At 38.4% G+C, this 18,307-nt stretch overlaps 1 protein-coding gene across 23 annotated transcripts in view; it reads left to right on the forward strand.

Annotated features, from left to right (window-relative positions):
* Positions 1 to 18,307, forward strand: part of DOCK9 (dedicator of cytokinesis 9) — a 97,428-nt gene that overhangs the window by 65,574 nt on the left and 13,547 nt on the right. For 13 of the 23 annotated variants that reach the window (XM_033147827.1, XM_033147831.1, XM_033147837.1 and 10 more), the window contains 12 exons: positions 944 to 1,060; positions 1,171 to 1,291; positions 2,263 to 2,396; positions 4,687 to 4,801; positions 6,108 to 6,174; positions 7,864 to 7,911; positions 10,351 to 10,487; positions 13,970 to 14,085; positions 15,416 to 15,553; positions 16,029 to 16,211; positions 16,666 to 16,779; positions 17,410 to 17,625. In XM_033147827.1, coding sequence (XP_033003718.1) covers positions 944 to 1,060; positions 1,171 to 1,291; positions 2,263 to 2,396; positions 4,687 to 4,801; positions 6,108 to 6,174; positions 7,864 to 7,911; positions 10,351 to 10,487; positions 13,970 to 14,085; positions 15,416 to 15,553; positions 16,029 to 16,211; positions 16,666 to 16,779; positions 17,410 to 17,625 — 1,506 coding nt within the window. Of the gene's footprint in view, positions 1 to 943; positions 1,061 to 1,170; positions 1,292 to 2,262; positions 2,397 to 4,686; positions 4,802 to 6,107; positions 6,175 to 7,863; positions 7,912 to 10,350; positions 10,488 to 10,978; positions 11,023 to 13,969; positions 14,086 to 15,415; positions 15,554 to 16,028; positions 16,212 to 16,665; positions 16,780 to 17,409; positions 17,626 to 18,307 lie in introns of all 23 variants that reach the window. The other 10 variants (XM_033147847.1, XM_033147836.1, XM_033147844.1 and 7 more) reach the window with 2 other exon arrangements.

Below are 18,307 nucleotides of genomic sequence, written 5' to 3' on the forward strand. Positions count from 1 at the left end.
CCCTTCTTCCTTGTAACCGCCTGTGCCCCATGATAATCCTCTGTGGGGGAGGTTGAGGGGCTCTCCTGAACAATGTGGGATGTGGGTATATGAGACTATTGGGAGATGAAAGAATTATCCCATATTATTAGGCTGCAATTCACAGATGAGTTGAAGTTCATGAAATGAAAGATCACCTTCCCATCCTTCTCCCAACAGACCTTCATGCCCTGTCCCCACATTGTTCAGGAGGGGGCACCACCTCTCAGGAGAGGCTTTGTGGAGGTTATTGGTAACTGCAGGAGGGAGAAGGGGATGGAAATATTTCCCTCTATGAACTTCACTAAGCTAGCCTGTGTATGTTACAAAATACCTGCAGTGCTTATTTACTGAAGTTTCACAAATAAAGTCAGTCTAATCCCAGGGCTCCTGTACTCATGCTTTAATAGTAGATACAGAGATCATAGCCAATACAGGGTTCTAAACTTACTGCACTTCTCTGAATAGGGGGAGCCTGTCTGTGCACCAGAACACTTTTGTCTTTCTATGCAGAGATCCTCTGAGATGAGGTTCAAGAACACTGGGGGAGATGATCAAAGAGCATTTTGCCTGTATTGCCAGCTCAAGCAAGAGTGAATCATTGGGCAAAGATAGACTTGCTCACCTGGCAAAATATGCTTCTTGCACTATAAAATATATTATTAATTCTCACTTTGCCATACTTGTTGAACTTTTTCTTAATTGCTAACATCGTGATTATCGAATTCAGATTCAGTAAACTTGTGACTCCCACCTGACTGCAAAAAGGATATGTTTGAGGGCTTTCAGCCAACATCTGTTCCTTTTAAATATGCAAGAACCAAAAATCAAGTTATAACTCTAGCTCCACAATAGTGAATATCTGAAATGTGAGTGTGTGTATATTCCCATTGAATAATAAGAGAACCAAAATGTTTTGGTACAGAGCCATCAAGCGAGAATAGCTACGTTGTATTTGCCAACTTTTGGGGTGCTGATAGAAAATGCCCATCGAATTGATGTCAAGGATATTTCACCTTTCCCTATTAATGCTTCCAGCAGTGTGAGTGGATATTTTTATTTCTGAAACTTTAAAGCTTGAAAAAATTCTAGTGTAAAAATATACCACTTTTAGGCATATCAAAGGAAGTGAAATTATTTCTTTTTTAACAGAGTACAAAAGATGAATCCCTTAGCTTACCAGCTGCAAATCCACTGGTGACTCCTCAAAAATCTGTGAATACCCTTGATAGCAACCTCCACAAGGACGTGTTTGGAGCTATATCAGGCATTGGTAACCATTAAAAAAATATTTATTTACACTTCTTTTAATTAAAGCTTTTAATGCCACATTGTGAAGAGCAAAATGTAGCCTTCTAAGAAATAAAATTTGATACATTACATGTATATCTTTTATTGGTGAAAATGATCTTTTGAGGGATGTAATGTAGATGTGGCATAGTTAATGGTGTTTGAACTTAACGCCACTGAGACATGGGTTCAAAATTTGAGTCTGTTGCTGATGCCATGAATGGGTTGGGTATTATCTTGTCAAGTGATGGAGGCAGGAGAGCAAAGAACTGTGTGGTCGCTCCTCAGTTTTTTCTCCTGCCTGACAGAGCAGTTCATTTTCCTGCTCTCACTGATCTCTCTTTTCAGTTAGGTTTTTAAATTAATTTTCCATCTAATTTTGATAACTTTCCCATATACTTCTTCATCCTTTACCTTACGGTTGCTCCTTTTTTCAATTTCTGCATTCTATTTCTAACTTCACATCCCTTTAAGCCCTTATATTACTGAAAAATATCAAATTTCCACACAGTTACAGAGCTTGTTCCCATGAAACTCTCTCGGCCGAATCTACTTCATCAGTTGGTTATAAGGAAAAAATGGGTACTCATTAGTTTCTTGAATGGGATACAAAATAATGAAGTCTCTCATATAATCGAGAGAGAGAGAGAGAATGGGATACAAAATAATGAAGTCTCTCTCTCTTTCTCACACACATACACATACTGTAACTAAATAAGTCTGTATTTCTTTGCATTCAGATTATCTCCTACTGATAAATCCAGATGTTATTGAATTCTGTCAGCTGAAACATGCACCCAGCTGGCAATCGCTTTAAAGGCCAGGTTTCTGGCATCTACCTAGCATATAGATATTGGAAGGGTCATTGAATAAAAGAGGAGCAGTTGAATGCATGTTGAATCTCACACCAGCAGAGCCTCTAATGTATCCCTTTTCTACCATCTTATTATTCAGCATCCCCATATACCTCTTCGACTCCAAATGTTAATTGTGTAAGAAATGCAGACTCAAGAGGTTCTCTTATAAGTACAGATTCAGGAAACAGTCTCCCAGAAAGACATAATGAAAAGAGCAATTCCCTTGACAAGGTAAGGGTACTTTTATATATTTGTGCCTGTAAGAGAAGCTTCTACACAATCTAATCTTGCTTTTTTGCTACTATAACTTACTCCACTGAGGGAAAATGAGTAGCCATTTCTAGTTCTTCTCTTATTCTACATTAAATAAAATGTGTGTAGCTGTAAGGGGAGGTCCCTATTGAGTGAACATTAATTTTTAGAGGAAACCATGCAACTGTCTCAATAAATATGTTATATTTATTGTGTGTATTTACTTACGTGTATATATAATACCAACTTATTTTGGCTATTTTTAGACTTAATGAATGCAGGAAAATTCACAATAAATAATTATTTTTAGAAAATATAGTACCATTCTTTGAAGGAAACTCTTAAATCACCAAGGGCTGTCTCCAGTAGTAGCCATACTCAGTGTAAAGCCATTAAAATTAAGGGGGATAACTTAGGTTCATTAATTTCAATGGATCTGCTTAGATTGTGACTACCATTGGATACAGCCCTATTTGTCTTAGTTCACTGGTATAAATCCACATGGTTGCTTTCAGTGAAAGAGTTTTAATAATTAAGTGTGTTTACGTTCAGTTGCATTTGCCTTTTACCTGTCATATTTCTAACATTTTGAGGTTGGATCTTGTGGCAGTCATACCATGGTTTAATGTTTTCTTCTTGACCCTGACATGCCGCCTTGTGGCAGAGGGAGAAACTTCTCAGAAGGCATTCTGCTCATACATTATTTACTAGTGGAGAGGAACGAGAACACTACCATTCATCAAAGAAAAAGCGTGTTACAGTGGATTTTTCACTATTGACAGTTCCATCTTTACCAGAGAGAGATTTCCATGCTGTTGTGTCTCCTCCATTACAAGAAGTATTCATTTTTTTGTGGTTTATTTGGTTAAGTTTCTGAGTGCAGTTGGTTGCCAATTTTGCCCTGAGCATTGAAGAAGCTTCTGCTGGAGAGGAAGCAGTATCTTAATTGTTTGAAAGTATCATGGCATACTAAAATGTAAAAAACCACACCATCAGATTTGTTAATGATTTGCACACTGTAAGACTACTTCTGCTAAATGGCAAAATTGTCATCTAATTATTATTTTTTCTTCATGGTAATGGCTTGATTTGCAGTGTGAAGCAATTGACAGTAGTACTGAAAGTTTAAAACTTGGTGTAGCCTTTTTGAATATCATATGTTCAAGTTATACTCGCTTCTTGCTTGACATAGCTGCTATTTTATTATACAATTCATGATGGTACTTATCCTAGCTGACTTACTTCTAAGCCTTTCTCCTGGCTGATAATATTTTATTTGGGCTGATTGGTTTCAAAGCAAGTTGCCTTTTGGGGCTAAAGTGATGGGTGTAGAGCTTTCCTGCAGCAACAAATATTGCAGAAAGTCTTTACAACTCAGGAATGGAAGTCAGAAGACCTGAGTTGATCTTAATAGGATTGAAAGACTAATCTGCATGTGTAAATGTATATTTTTATCTCAAAATTAGTATGCCTGGGGGAAGGCATGCAGGCAGACACTTGAAAGAAGGCCTGAAACACCTGTAAGGCGTATTTAATTAATTAATGCAAGTTTAAGCATTTACTGTCAAATTGTCTTTGGCTTTTGTGTGATATTCCTGTTTCCTGTGTGTCAGATGATCATGCATGCCTACCAGATATTCTGAAACTTCCATATAGTTTCTCTTCCATTTTTGGCAGTTATGATGGTGCATTATTTGTGTTGGGTCTTTTTCTTGTTCAAAGTTATACCATTACACTTCATTCCTTGCTCATAGTCTTCTCTAATTCCACATTAGTTTAAGCTGTTGTGCGTGTTTGCGGTGTAGTACTTTTGCTATTGTAGTTTGAGGCTCAAAAGTAATAGCTTTATGGTTTGGCATTTCCACATACAAATCACATATTGAAGCATGGCTGTGTCATATATGTACCTTTAGATACTGACCAATTGCCCTAAAGAAGATATGCATTTACTTTAACTCTTATCCTTAAGTAGTTTTTCTTGTTTACAAATTGAAGGCTTGAGAAGAGGTAACCATGGAATGTGTACAAAAAGGGAATTGGATCTGGGCACAATGTACAAATTTAGATCAGTCTATATGCTGGTGTGTCTTAGCAGCTTACACTATCAACATGTGAGTGTTCCTCTCCCCACAAAAGGATCTCGTTTGTGATTTAGGAATGTTCCACCTTTGTCCTTGGATACCCAACTCTCTCGGTTTTGAGAGGCAGTGTTTGTGCCGTAATGCATTAATATGAGCCTCTTGTCCAAGTGTATTCCTGTATTTTTCAGAACCAACAGATTTGCCCTTTGGGAAGTTCTGTAGTTCGATGTGACAAGCTTGATCAAGCTGAAATCAGGAGTCTACTGATGTGTTTCCTTCATATTTTAAAAAGCATGTCAGATGGTAAGCAAAAGCTTTTCACTTCTTAAATTCTGACAGGGAGTTAACACAATAACTTGGTGTTTCAAACCCCTGTTCAGTAACAGCTGTCATGTGTAACTTGGAATGTAATAGCCTCTGTTTGATTCTCTTCTGATTTATATTCCTCATGCTTAATTCTGCAAAAAAGTTTTCTGGTTCTGCTGTTATTTATCAGGGGCTAAAGACTTGATTCCTTCAGTACCTCCTGCTTCCCTGCCCCAGAACTCATCTTTGAATTTGGCATTCTGCCAACCAAATACTTGCTAGGGGATGTAAACTTGTATAAATGAGCAGAAAATGCCCACAAGATGAATGCTTAATCCAGACAAGACAAAGGTACCATTGGTGGGTAGTTTATCCCTCTACAGAAGTGGAGTTCAGCCTGTTCTGGATAGGATTCCTCTCCCCACAGAAGGATGAGGCTTGTGGTTTAGGAGTGCTACAGCTTTGTCCCTGGATACCCGATGTGTGTTAGTGGCATAGAGCATCTTCCACCAGCTAAAGCTCCTTCTGGTCTGAAATGGAGAATCTGGCTCAGTTATCCATGCTCTGCTAAACCTCCATATTAGACTATTGCTATGCATTGTATAAGGGACTGGTTTTGAAGACTGTTCGGAAACTCCTGACAATTGCCAAGCACAATTCAAAGCTCTGGCATATTAAACCTACATGGCTGGGGGCCTGAGGGAATACTTCCTTCCATATAATCCAGTTTACACACTTAGATGATATCTCATCCTAGTTCCCCTGCAAACCTACCTAATCCTTCCCAAATGGGTATCGCCCAAAATATCCTTTGAATTTCACATTTCTACAAATTTTGTAATCCAGTTCTTCAATCAAAAAAAATGAGCAAAAGGTAAAAATAAAATACAGAAATGCTTCTTATTAGGGGGTATTGCTTGCATATTAGGAGAAATGTGCACTGAAATGCAGAGTAATATTCCTGAGTAGTTTTTTTTTAATCACAAGCTAATGTGGAAATGTGGTGAACTGAGTTTAAGACTGAAAAAATTAGAAACTGAGAGAAATTGACAGATTGGCCCATCCTTAGTTCAAGCTATGTAATCTTGAATAGTATAGAATAGAGAGCCTATACAGATGTGGAGTAATAAGCTGTGCACTTGTACCTCAAATGCATATTTAGAAGGCTGTCTGCTGTTAGATGTGTAGTCTCAAACCAGGTTTTGCTTTGTGTAACATACTAGGTTTCCTGCTTCCTGTCCTTAAAACTATTCACATCAGTGATACTCACATTTTATTAATTGCTTTATCCAATACATTTTAGATGCCCTTTTCACATATTGGAACAAGGCCTCAACATCAGAACTTATGGATTTTTTCACAATTGCAGAGTGAGTTGGCTTGGCTATTACTATAACTCTTTGTATAGTATAGTTATTAAAGTCCGTGGTAAATGTTGTATATACTATATAGCATTGCAACTTTTCAAAATGTCCTGGTAATGGAGAAATCTGCAATACATCTCACAAGCTCCCAAGGTGACATGCACACATTTATCTCCACACATACAGCATTAATACCATGTCAACAATTATAAGTGAATCAGCTTGAAGTTTTTCCAGAAAACAAATATTTGAGCAAGTTTTTCAAACAGGATGTAAGCAAACCTTGTGTGTGTATTCTGCTCCACTGTTGTTCACATATAAATTGGAGATAGAAATTATTATTTTATACTTCATGAAAAGGGATGCAAGATAGGGGAAATTAAACCTATTCCCTTTCCCCCATCTTACCTTGCTGCATTCCATTGTTCCAATGTTATTATCATTCATACAGTATATTAATAAGGTCTTGTGATCTGCCTTGAACATTTTATTGTAAACACAGGGTAATAATAAATATTGGTTATACCACTTTATGGAAATGCAGAATTGCACTTAAGATGCTAACAGATTTCTATAAACATTGTTGGGAACTGAAGGTCCTCAGTCAGATACAGATCTAACACACAGCTGTTTGCATCAATCTGTTTGTCCCTAAGAAGGTCAAAAGAGCCCTGCTAGATCAGACCAAAGATCCATCAAATCTGTTACCCAGCTGCCCGCTGTGGCAAACCAGATGGCCCCAGGAAGAGCATGGAGGAAATAGCTCTTCTGCATTATCAGTCATAGGTCGTATCTCTTGATATACCAAATCCCAAATTTGTCTTCTATAAGTGATGAGCAAAGTTATTTTATTATTAAATATTTTGGGTTGCCTGTTCTCTGGACATTTATTGATTACTTTTTGACATTTCTGACTGCCTGTTAATGTTTTCAGTGAAGTTACCTAATAATGTGAATAAAACACACACTACCCCTGCTCCCTAATCTATTAATGATGGGATGCCAGCTACTAGAAACCCAAATAAGTACACAGTTATAGCTCTTTGAGAAGATGCTCAAGGTAGTGAACTTTTAAGGAAAGGTTGCTCCACAGGGCAACAACGTGTTGTGATGCCCCCATCACACAGTATCTGTGTGTGGGAGATGTTCTCTAGACTACCTTCTATAATTAGAGGTTACTATCAAGACCTCTCTAGCATAAGTAGAGCCCAAGGCAGATCCTGGTAAGAATGCATTTTGACCCTAAAGAAGACAACATGCCTATAGGCTTTTCATTCATTACTACTTGACTGATGCTGCTGCCATAGCATTGGCATAAATATTTTTGTGAAGGTGGCAGATTGGCTGTGAACTGTTTCTTCACTGTTGGGGGTTCAGGAATTTAAATGTACTAAAGATCATTGAAGACACAGGTACAATCCTAACAACTTGCTTTTCATTAGACATGGTTTAGATTGCACTACAGTACTAAAGAAAGTGGGGGGAAATTGTCAGTGATAATTGCTATACTGTTTTAATAAACAAGACAGGCATAGAAACTACTGCATCTTGGCTTCACTCTGCATGAGAGCAGAAAGTGTTAAACATAACTTGTTTGGCAGAAAGGTGACAGCTGTAACATGGGATTGAGGTAGAGAAGTTTTTACTGAAATTATGTCTTAGTTTTAAAACTAACTCTCACTGTGTTCTTTGCAGAGTGTGCTTGCATCAGTTTCAATACATGGGGAAACGATACATCGCCAGGTACTGTGTATAACCTAATGGTGTAACTTTGTTGCGGCAGAATGCCTTAAATTCTTGTCAATTGAATAATGTTCAGTTAATACTGGAAAGAGATGTCTTTGTATTAGAAGGTAAGTAAATGGCCTTTGTAGTGCTTGACACATGTTACCTGTGTTGCCTTACTAGCACTGAAAACTCAACCCAAATTGCTGCACTACATAGTTATGGATTTTTGTGTAGACTATTAAAACGGGGGAGGTTTGCCCAAACTGCCTTGCAACATTCTCAAAACCGTGCATAGTACCTGAATGATAGGCTGTGAATTATTCCTACCTCCTGTGCACTCTCCAGTCAGACTAAACAAGGCTTTGTAACACCATATGTATCTTTTCATCCTATCCAATGCTGGCCACACTGGTCTTAGTTCCATTAGCTGCTTGTATGGAAATTTACCCTGGTTGTTGCAATATTTTGATGTTAGAGACAGCCTCCACATGGACTTTTGGCACAAGCCTGTTACATGCTAGCTGATGTTACTGTGACTTACACCAGACACAAATACAGGAAATTATTACTTGGATATATGAAAGATAAAAATACAACATACATTGCCTTTCTTTCTCTCCCAAAGAAGATTATCCTATTGCCATTAGTTGATTTTGCTTTTAATCTTTGACAATTTCTTGAAAGGGAGCATGGAAAAATCATAATAAAGCATGCTCTGTGAATCAAACTGAATACGTATTTGAACTCACCTAAAAGTGTTGCAACACTTATATGGCTCCCCAGCCTACTCCCAGGGGGAAATGCCATTTGGGGTTCTTTGAACCTTAGATATTTTTTTTCAGCTTTAGATTTGTTCTGCCTGCTTCCTAATGTTTGGGCCTTGTTTTCATAAAGCAGCTGAGGCGGTAAAGCAGTGTATGAGCTGTAAATCACTTCAGATGGCAGGTATGAGCTCTTCTGACCAAAAGATCCCTCCATACAATAAATTAGATGTCAGGGAGAAGGATGCTAGCCTAGCCTTCTCTTTGAGCTTCTGATTTATAGGGATAGCCAAGTAGTATCTTCAAGACATTGAACTATAGTGTCCATTATCCTGATTATTGGCTATGTTGACAGGGCTAATGAGAATTGGAAGTTCAGCATCTGGAGGGCGTTGTTGTGCTGGTTACTCTTGAGTAAGACCTCACATGCAGACTGAAGTGATTCAGTACATACATGGTTTTACCATCCAGAATTAAGACACACATTTCTAATGTGGCACTGGTGCTTGTGTTATTTCTCTGGGCTAGGGGTAAAATATCCTTTATTTCTTTATTGTTGCATTTTTCTTAATGTACTACATGATGTTTAACCATTTTATTTAAGAATAATACATGTTGTTGCTCCTGAAAGTACAGTTTGAGCTTTTGTCCACTTGATATAGTTGTATAAGTAGGAATATTCATAATGCATTAAATAGCTCTTGATGAATTTGTTAAAAGACTATTTCACCAATAACATACCACTTGGTTGTGTTGCATGTGAAAACACTGAACTGAAAACTATGCACGTTTCTGATATTCATGTGATTATTGAAGTGATTCACAAATATTTCACATTGAGAGGCACCAAAAGAATGTGCTAGCAAAAAAATAGTGCATGCAATCTTTACACACCCTATGGTTGAGGAAACAGGGATTTGTGTAATTCTGGTATTGGTTTTCATTTCTTGTCAGCTCTGGTGGTGGTACACACTAGGAGGTTAGTCTGTACTGATTGCTAACACAGATCACTTTTCTATTTCCTTCACTTGATTGCTGGCAAGTTTAACAAAGTATATGGCTCTACTCCCTTCCTGCCTCGGTAAGATACAGGCATTAGTATCTCACATAATTTTGCTCTTACTGCATGTGTGCTTACTAAATACTCTCTCAGATCCTCCTTAAACTTTTTATAACCAATTAACATCACACAAAGCTCTCTTAAAAATTATTTGTATACATGGTAGCACATTTACTATTCTGAACTAAATGTTTCTAAAGCAAGTTGTGTGCTGCTGCTTTCAAGCAACTTTGAAGCTTTTGGACTGAGAAGGTACTTGCTGTGATGCTTTCAGAATTCTGCCTATTTTAAGCTAATGTAAAATGACTAAAGTACAGTGGTCAGGTAGAGTTAGTCTTCCTAACTGAGTCTGTCTTCCTAAGACTCTAACTATGGCTGACTACCTCCAGTCTATCCAACTGTAAATAATCCATTGTGGTCAAGAAGTAAATACTATAGTCCACATCCTTTATGTACTGCCTTGACTGACTGGATAAATTTGCCAGAACTTTAACTAAAATAGATAATAGGCTGCATTGTATTTTCATCTTCTAGTCGAGTTTTTGCTTGGCCTGCTTAACTAACTCTCACCCTCTCTTGCTGCAGTGCAACATGTTTAACTTTTGCTTCTGTCCCATTTCACTCATCTTGCAGGAACCAGGAGGGGTTGGGACCCATAGTTCATGATCGAAAATCTCAGACATTGCCTGTTTCCCGTAACAGAACAGGGATGATGCATGCCAGATTACAGCAGCTGAGCAGCCTGGATAACTCTCTCACATTTAGCCACAGTAAGTTCCATGACATAACACCTGAAATCTCATCCAGTACCACAACACCAGAGGCAGGTTGAAACCCACACCAGAGCATGTCATGGACTTTATTTTTCTAGGTCAAGCACCAACATGAATTCTGTTCACAGCTGAGTGGAAGTACCAAATGATGACACAATGTGGAACATGGTTAACTACAGCATTTTAACATGCTATACTCAAAATTTTGTATACGTTGGTATTTGATGTCTGCTACTTCAAATTTATGCACTCTGTGGTGTTCATCTTGAACAACGTTTTCAACTGCCATTGAGAACTTTCATTCTACTCTTTCTCAAGGACATTTTGAAAACTGTGAAATGTGCTTGGTTGATCATGTGACCATGTTTTGTCATAAAGTTTTAAAGGGGAAATACGCTGAAATAGCATAAAAGTACTGTGAAAGTCCATGATTTAGTTTGGATGTGAAGAAGCACCCAGTAATGAAGTGACTTTTTCTGTGTTTTCAGTGTGAGAAAAATATCAAGTTTGCTTGGAATTTCTGTAGACAATGGTAAGACAATCAGGTTGAAGTCAGCTTCTGTTGGAATTCTTGAAATGAAATCTAGATTTGAGTAATCTTTGGAAATATTTCAGCTGCATCATTAAGAATATCACTTGACTTTTGTGAAGCTTCACAGTATTCAAGACTCGGCAGCTTGCTGAAATAAAACCAATAATAATAATAATAATAATAATAATAATAATAATAATAATAATAATAATAATAAAAGCCTGAATAATTTTAACAAATGCATCTGTGTTTCTGGAAATTGGTAGTGAGCAGATTTAAGTCTTGGATACTTTTTCTTCATTATAGCCTGATTGTAAGGCTATAATCTAGCAGTGTATTCCCCATTTTTTAAATTTTTCACCCAGACCAGACACAGAAAAGATTGACAGAGTGACAGCTCTTTCTCAAAAATACGTCACAGAACCTCCAAAATTATTCTCCAGAAGACTTCTATCCCTGACTTCATTTTTTTTGGCGGGGGTGAACAGATTTTCCAAGACACTTTTTAAATATGGACATGGCACTGCTGCATGCAGATTGATTTGACTGAATACTGTCTTTGTGAAATTGGAAGTAATTTCCACTCAAGCAAAGTGGTGGGATTTGCCCCTCCATCTGGAACTCCCACACCACCTGCTCTGGAGGGCCCCAGGACCAGCAGACAGAAGGCAGAAAACCCCTGTTCCACAAGTGGAACTTAGGACCAAAATCATCATTTTTGTTCTATTTTAAAACGCTCATGTCAAATCCCATTTTGAACACAGGCATTTAAAGAGCACTCCAGGAATTTGATTGGAACAATTTTTGAGAAGGAAGGTATTCAGGGGGGAAATGGGTGCATGCAAATCCCCATGTCTCTGCTTGAGCCTTATGAGATCCTTAGATTTCTTCTTCTTATAGCCATATTTCATACTTCTTGCAGCCATATTTTGCCAAAATTCCTTTGCCATTCACCTGATGTTTAAATGAAGGTTCTTCTCTGCTGCTTCCTTTAATGTACAGCAGGGCTGTGGAACCTTTGGCATTCCAGATGTTTATGAACTACCCATCAGCCCTAGCAAACATTCCCAAATGGCCAAGGATAATGGAAGCTGTAATTCAGCAACATCTGGAGGGGCAAAGGTATTAAAGGGTCACCTTTTTCCTAAGTGTAGGTTGATCAATGCTTCATATTTCTGGGAAGAAAATTTGATTTTAAATTTTGCTAATTGGTATTTCCCCCCTTTTAAAATGACTATACCCATTTCTTAGCAGCTTATTTACTGAATTTATGCTCCCCAAGAGTAATATGTCTTTAAATATTTAAATAAATAACTCATTTTAATAGTGCTTTTTATGAAGATAGGAAATAATGGTGTTCAGTTAAGGAAATACAAGAGCTATGTACATTTCTAACATACCTAGTCTAGCTTTTTATTGGTTTTGCAATAGTTTTAGTGCAAATTCAGTTAACTGTATATGAGCAAAAAATCCAGAAATTAATTGTTCTAACAAAGTGGAGATACAGGAATGAAAGGTAGTTAACCTAAAAAAGGGTTAACTCCACTAAGTTGCTTGGGTTTGCAGTGATTTTAGATGCTGGTTTGTGAGGTGCCTAATGCAACACCAAGCCCAGTGTTGCTCGATCAGTTCCAGTTAATGCAATTTGATGATACAGACAGGATACTTGCAATGATGTCCCTAACTACCTATTCATTAGATAGTTTTAATAAGCCAGGATGGATAAGGATCTATCTGGGGTGAGCTGACTGAATGGGTCAGAGGTGCGGTAAATACATCTTTGTGTGATGGGGTGGTGCCCACTCCCCTTACAGAGGTGGTGGTGTATCCACTCCTCAAAAAGCCCAATGCAGTGCAGTAACTGTAGACCAGTCGTCAGCGCTCCTTTCTTGGCAAAGGTGGTAGAGAAGGTGGTTGTGGAGCAACTGCAGGTGTTCCTGGATGAGCCTGATCATCTAGATCCAATCTGGTTCAGACCTGGTTTCAGAACTGAATCAGCCTTGGTTGTCCTGATGGATGCCCTTCATCACAAAAGGGACAGGAAAGTGCAACCCTTTTACTTCTGCTTGATCTCTCAGCAGCCTTTGATACCATTGGCCATGTTATTCTCCTGGATTGACTTAGTGAGATGAGTATCCATGGCATAGTATTACAATGGTTCCGTTTATATATTCAGATAAGAATGAACGTAAATGCACTTGTGAGCCCATTCTATGCAACCATGAAGGAAATTGCCCATTGCATCTCTCAAGGATGCATGCTGGGGACTTCTTTCCTTCTGTCTGTGTTGCAAATGATTAGAGCATTTAAAGACTCCTGATGCAGCAGAATTATCTGCCTTTAGAGGAGGCTAACAGTTGTCTGTCTGCATGAGTCTGCTCAGGTCTTGTCACCTTCCAACAAGCAGGCATATCCTAGAATGAGGACTCATTAAGAAATGCATGGATTGTGTTTTTTGAAGGTGGGTAATTCTTAATCTTACATTCTTAGTATGAGGGTAAAACTTTTTGATATGCTTTCAGTTTTAAATCATGAAAAAATGTGCTTCAGCTATCAGAAGTCTGGAAAAGAACTGTCCTAGACCAAATCTCAGAATTTTTGAAAATTATTTTTCAGTTGTCACTTATCTAGGCTAATTCCACCTATGTGTAGACCATAGGTCTGGGATACAATTAGAATATTACTGTAACTCATTTGTTATTTATGTACTCTCAGCCCTTACTTTTTGCTTTAAGCTATCTGAAACATAAAGCAATCATTTACACGACCCAAGCTTGCAAATATGTGCACATATTGTATACTTGCAACTGCAGCATTCCTGTAAGGCACATAAGAGTTCCAGCTTTGCTACTATTTGATTACTGTAGTAGTGTTGGTATTAAAAGGTTGGAGTTTTGTCAGAGTCTGGTACAGAGTTCCAAGTAACAATTGCCTCAAATTTCCACAGGTTATGGCCATTCAGAAGCAGATGTCCTTCACCAATCTTTACTTGAAGCCAACATTGCCACTGAAGTTTGCCTTACAATTCTGGACACTTTATCTTTATTCACAATGGCATTCAAGGTATGTGCTTAGATACCTGTATAGTTAGGGGTAGCCATAGTTTTTATCCAGAGGTAGCCAACATAGTGCTCTCCAGATGCTGTTGGACTCCAACTCCCATCAGCCCCAGCCAGCAATACTGATAATCAGGAATGATAGGAGCTGTCATCTGACAACATCTGGAGTATAGGCAGCAACCAATTTGTGCAAGGGTTACACCCCAAGGCACCACACACTTACGTAAAATCATGTATAATTGGAACACCCATTGAAAAACCCTTCAAACAACCCCTGTTTGTGATGTTTCCAGGTCACCTCTGAGTTTGACACAATGTGTATAGCCACACTCGTGCTCATTCATCAAGTATTTTAAGGAACACCACTGCAGTTGGGTCCCACCCAGTTGGGAATCACTGTGGTATGTCCCAATCCAGTGGGCTTCATCATCCACCGCAATAAATAAAATGATTGGTCTTACCTGAAAAGTAGATTTGTAAGATGACAAATAGATGAAGACACCGGAGCCCTCCCTGCTGTTGTCTGCAGTTGTGCTAATTTCAGACTGCTGTCAAAGCTTTACTTAAGGGTTCACTTTGTTCCTATGTTTAAGGGGTTATGTTATTTATTTTGGGGGCATGCCATCAGCTGGATGGAGGTAGGCAGGTATGTTCAGATTTATTTTCTATGTACGTACATCGATTACTGCTGCTTGGTGAGCCTGAAAAACAGATTAAGCCTGCCTCCCACAATTCTGTGCTCCTGCCTGTTGAGTTACAAGGTGGCAACCGATGGTGCATGGCGTCCAGCCAGCTTCTGCTGCACACTTAGCTTATCTCGTCGGCTCCAGCAGAGTACAGCAGCAGCATCTTGCAGCAACTTGTCTCTGTGTTAGGAACTTCATCAGGCAATATATCGCCAGTACACAGCTTCTTTCTAAACTACGGAAGCATTTATTGTACAGCGGCAAAAAGACCGGGAGAAAGCGGAGACATTGCTTACTCCCTCACAACAAAACAGAAAGTAAAACAGTTCACATAGCACAGCAGAAAACCCGTATGTGAACACAACACACACCCAGTGGCAGGACGTCATTCCCATGAGCTGTTAACCCTGTAAGCTCTGGGTCTCTTCACACTACCTCCATCACTTGATTACCCAATCAAGTGTCTTCATTGTTCACGTTACCAATCTGCAGTTCAAGTAAGACCAATAATTCTTTCCCAGATATTTTTGTGCAGATAGCCACCAGGGAAGCATTCCACTAACAAGTCTATAAGGTTTCTAATGGCTTTTGAGGCCTTAAAGTAATTCATCTGTGTAGGTATGAAAATAAAATTCTCTTAATTTTAAGAATCAGCTCCTGATGGATCATGGGCACAATCCTCTGATGAAAAAAGTATTTGATGTGTACCTTTGCTTTCTGCAAAAAAATCAGTCAGAAACTGCATTAAAAAATGTCTTCAATGCCTTAAGATCACTAATTTTTAAGGTAAGTAGTCTTCAATTTATAATTTTTTCTCTCTGTATGTTATATTGATTGGGGGGCGGGGTTCTGACAGACCTGAAACACTGAAATCCTGCCTAAGCTTTGGTCTTGTTTTGAGACAACAACTACCTTCTGTCAGGCTGTCAGTATATATTTTCTAGTCACTTTAAGGGTGAAGCTTTACAAAGTTGCAGATTTCTGCACATACCATGAATTACTAGATTTGTGAGGTAGACAAGCTAGCAAACCCTTTGTACAATTACTGTATTTGCAAAGCTGACTTTGGGACTTCTAAACAAACTGATGCACATATCTACACTAAGGGTGTTTGTTTTTAGAGACCCTTTCTAATGTGTTACAAATTAAATAGCCAATTCCCATGTGACATTTTTTTGAACACTTTGCTATTTGAAACTTGTTACCTGATGGTTTCATTTTATCCTACCTTTTAAAGAGTAAATGTTTGTGTGTTCTACAGTTTCCTTCTACATTTTATGAGGGAAGGGCTGACATGTGTTCTTCACTGTGCTATGAAATTTTGAAGTGCTGCAATTCCAAACTGAGTTCAATACGAACAGAAGCATCACAGCTCCTTTATTTCTTGATGAGGAATAATTTTGACTACACAGGAAAGAGATCGTTTGTGAGGACACACCTACAAGTCAGTACAGTTTGTTTTTATGTATTTAAGGGGTTTTAAGGAGATGAAATGCTGACCTTTTCTGGTATCATGTCTAAAATACTGGATTGTGTGTACTTAGCAACATAATCTTACAACAGACTGCAGCTACATAGTGCATTGAGCAGTGCACGCGCACACACACACTGTAAGTTGTGTGTGATGATAAATGCTGCATGCCCAGCAGCTGTGTGGAAGGGTCACCCTTGCTACTGCATATTGTATCACTGCAGTTTTAATGCAAATTATTCATATACAGGTTTGCATTTCCCCCACAAGAGTCTACAAGTCTATTTTTTATATTTGTTTACTTACACAAAGTTACAGACTGCTTAATATTTAGAAAAGTTTCAAAACTGTATACAGAATTTATAATACATACAATATAAACCCCAACCCGAATTCTACAAGATTTATGTTTCTGCTTCTTTACTAGGTTATCATTTCTGTGAGTCAGCTGATTGCAGATGTTGTTGGAATTGGTGGAACCAGATTTCAGCAGTCTCTTTCCATCATAAATAACTGTGCTAACAGTGACAGACTTACTAAGGTTTGTAGTAGGCTTTTTCCATTTCATTATAAAATTATAAAGAAGGTTCTGGATCATCAGCTTCATTCCCATGGCATTGATGCTGAAACCTCAACATGTAAACAGCTTTTGTGGATCAACCATAAGAAGGTTATAGGCATGTATAAGCAGAGAACAAAATGTACAGAAATGCTGTAGAATGAAAAATACAGAAGCAGTCATAAAATGAAGTCTTGATGAAGTCTTATTTGAAAATGCCAAGTTGTTCTTGATGCTTGAGAGAAAAGGGGAAATCTCTGTAAAATCTTTTCAGATCATAATAGTCCATGTTTGAGACACTAGTGTAAATATTCATTGTATAATATAAGTACATACAAAATTAGCTTTTAAAATAGTTACATTTTAGAGTTGTTTTACTTTGAAGGAAACAATGTAACATTAACAGGAGTAGATGCAATTAATAGTCAAGGCCATGTTCATGCAGTTGGGTTTCTGAGGAATAGTCCACACAACTTTACTCTTCTTTCATACTACTTGATTATTCCTAAAGGAATTTCAAGCAACAGGTCATTAACTGGATAGGTACAGTTTAGTTTCCCACTGCTTTGTGTCCCTTGTTGAGCTCATCTTGCCACCCTTTTCACATTATAGCACACGACATTTCCTTCTGATGTCAAGGATTTGACAAAACGCATCCGTACAGTCCTAATGGCTACAGCACAAATGAAGGAGCATGAAAATGATCCAGAAATGCTTGTCGATCTTCAGTACAGTTTGGCAAAGTCTTATGCCAGTACACCTGAACTCAGGAAGACGTGGTTGGATAGCATGGCAAGAATTCATGTTAAAAATGGAGATCTTTCAGAGGTAAGCAAGACAAGTACTCTACTGGTTTTTGAATAGAATAATAGAATAATAATAGAATAATAATTTATTGGCCAAGTACATTTTTCAATATACTTGGAATTTGCTTTGGCTACATTACAATGTAAAATACATTATACAAACAATAGTAATTTACAGAGCAAGAGCCGAGGCTGCCCTTCTTGGCGCCTCTTAAGCTGTGTTGGTGAGTGTAGGCCCGCCTCCTAGGCCCGATGGAGTTGGCCGGAGGAGGGAGCGGTCTTCCCAGACACTCACAGCAGCAGCAGCAGCAGCAGCAGCAGCAGCAGCAGCAGCAGCAGTGTTCCGGAGGCTTCTCTGGAGCCTCTTAAGCTGTGGCGGTTGAGTGTAGGCCCGCCTCCTAGGCCCAATGGAGTTGGCCGGAGGAGGGAGTGGTCTTCCCAGACACTCACAGCAGCAGCAGCAGCAATACTATTCTTAAAGTTAAAAATAATTATATAAATCTATCACACACATATTGAAGAGGTTGAAGAAAAATGTGCCAACACAAATTAGAAAGAATTGCTGTGCTGCTCTAACATTTTAAGTTTGATTCAAGATATACAGTAAATGCACAACTTATGCAGGGGTTAGATTCTGGGGATTGTGCCTAAAGCCAAAACTGCATATAGTCAAAATATAATGGGTACAATGGTAGGTGGGATTG

Source organism: Lacerta agilis, chromosome 4, assembly GCF_009819535.1.
Source record: "Lacerta agilis isolate rLacAgi1 chromosome 4, rLacAgi1.pri, whole genome shotgun sequence".
NCBI classification, from domain to species: Eukaryota; Metazoa; Chordata; class Lepidosauria; order Squamata; family Lacertidae; genus Lacerta; species Lacerta agilis.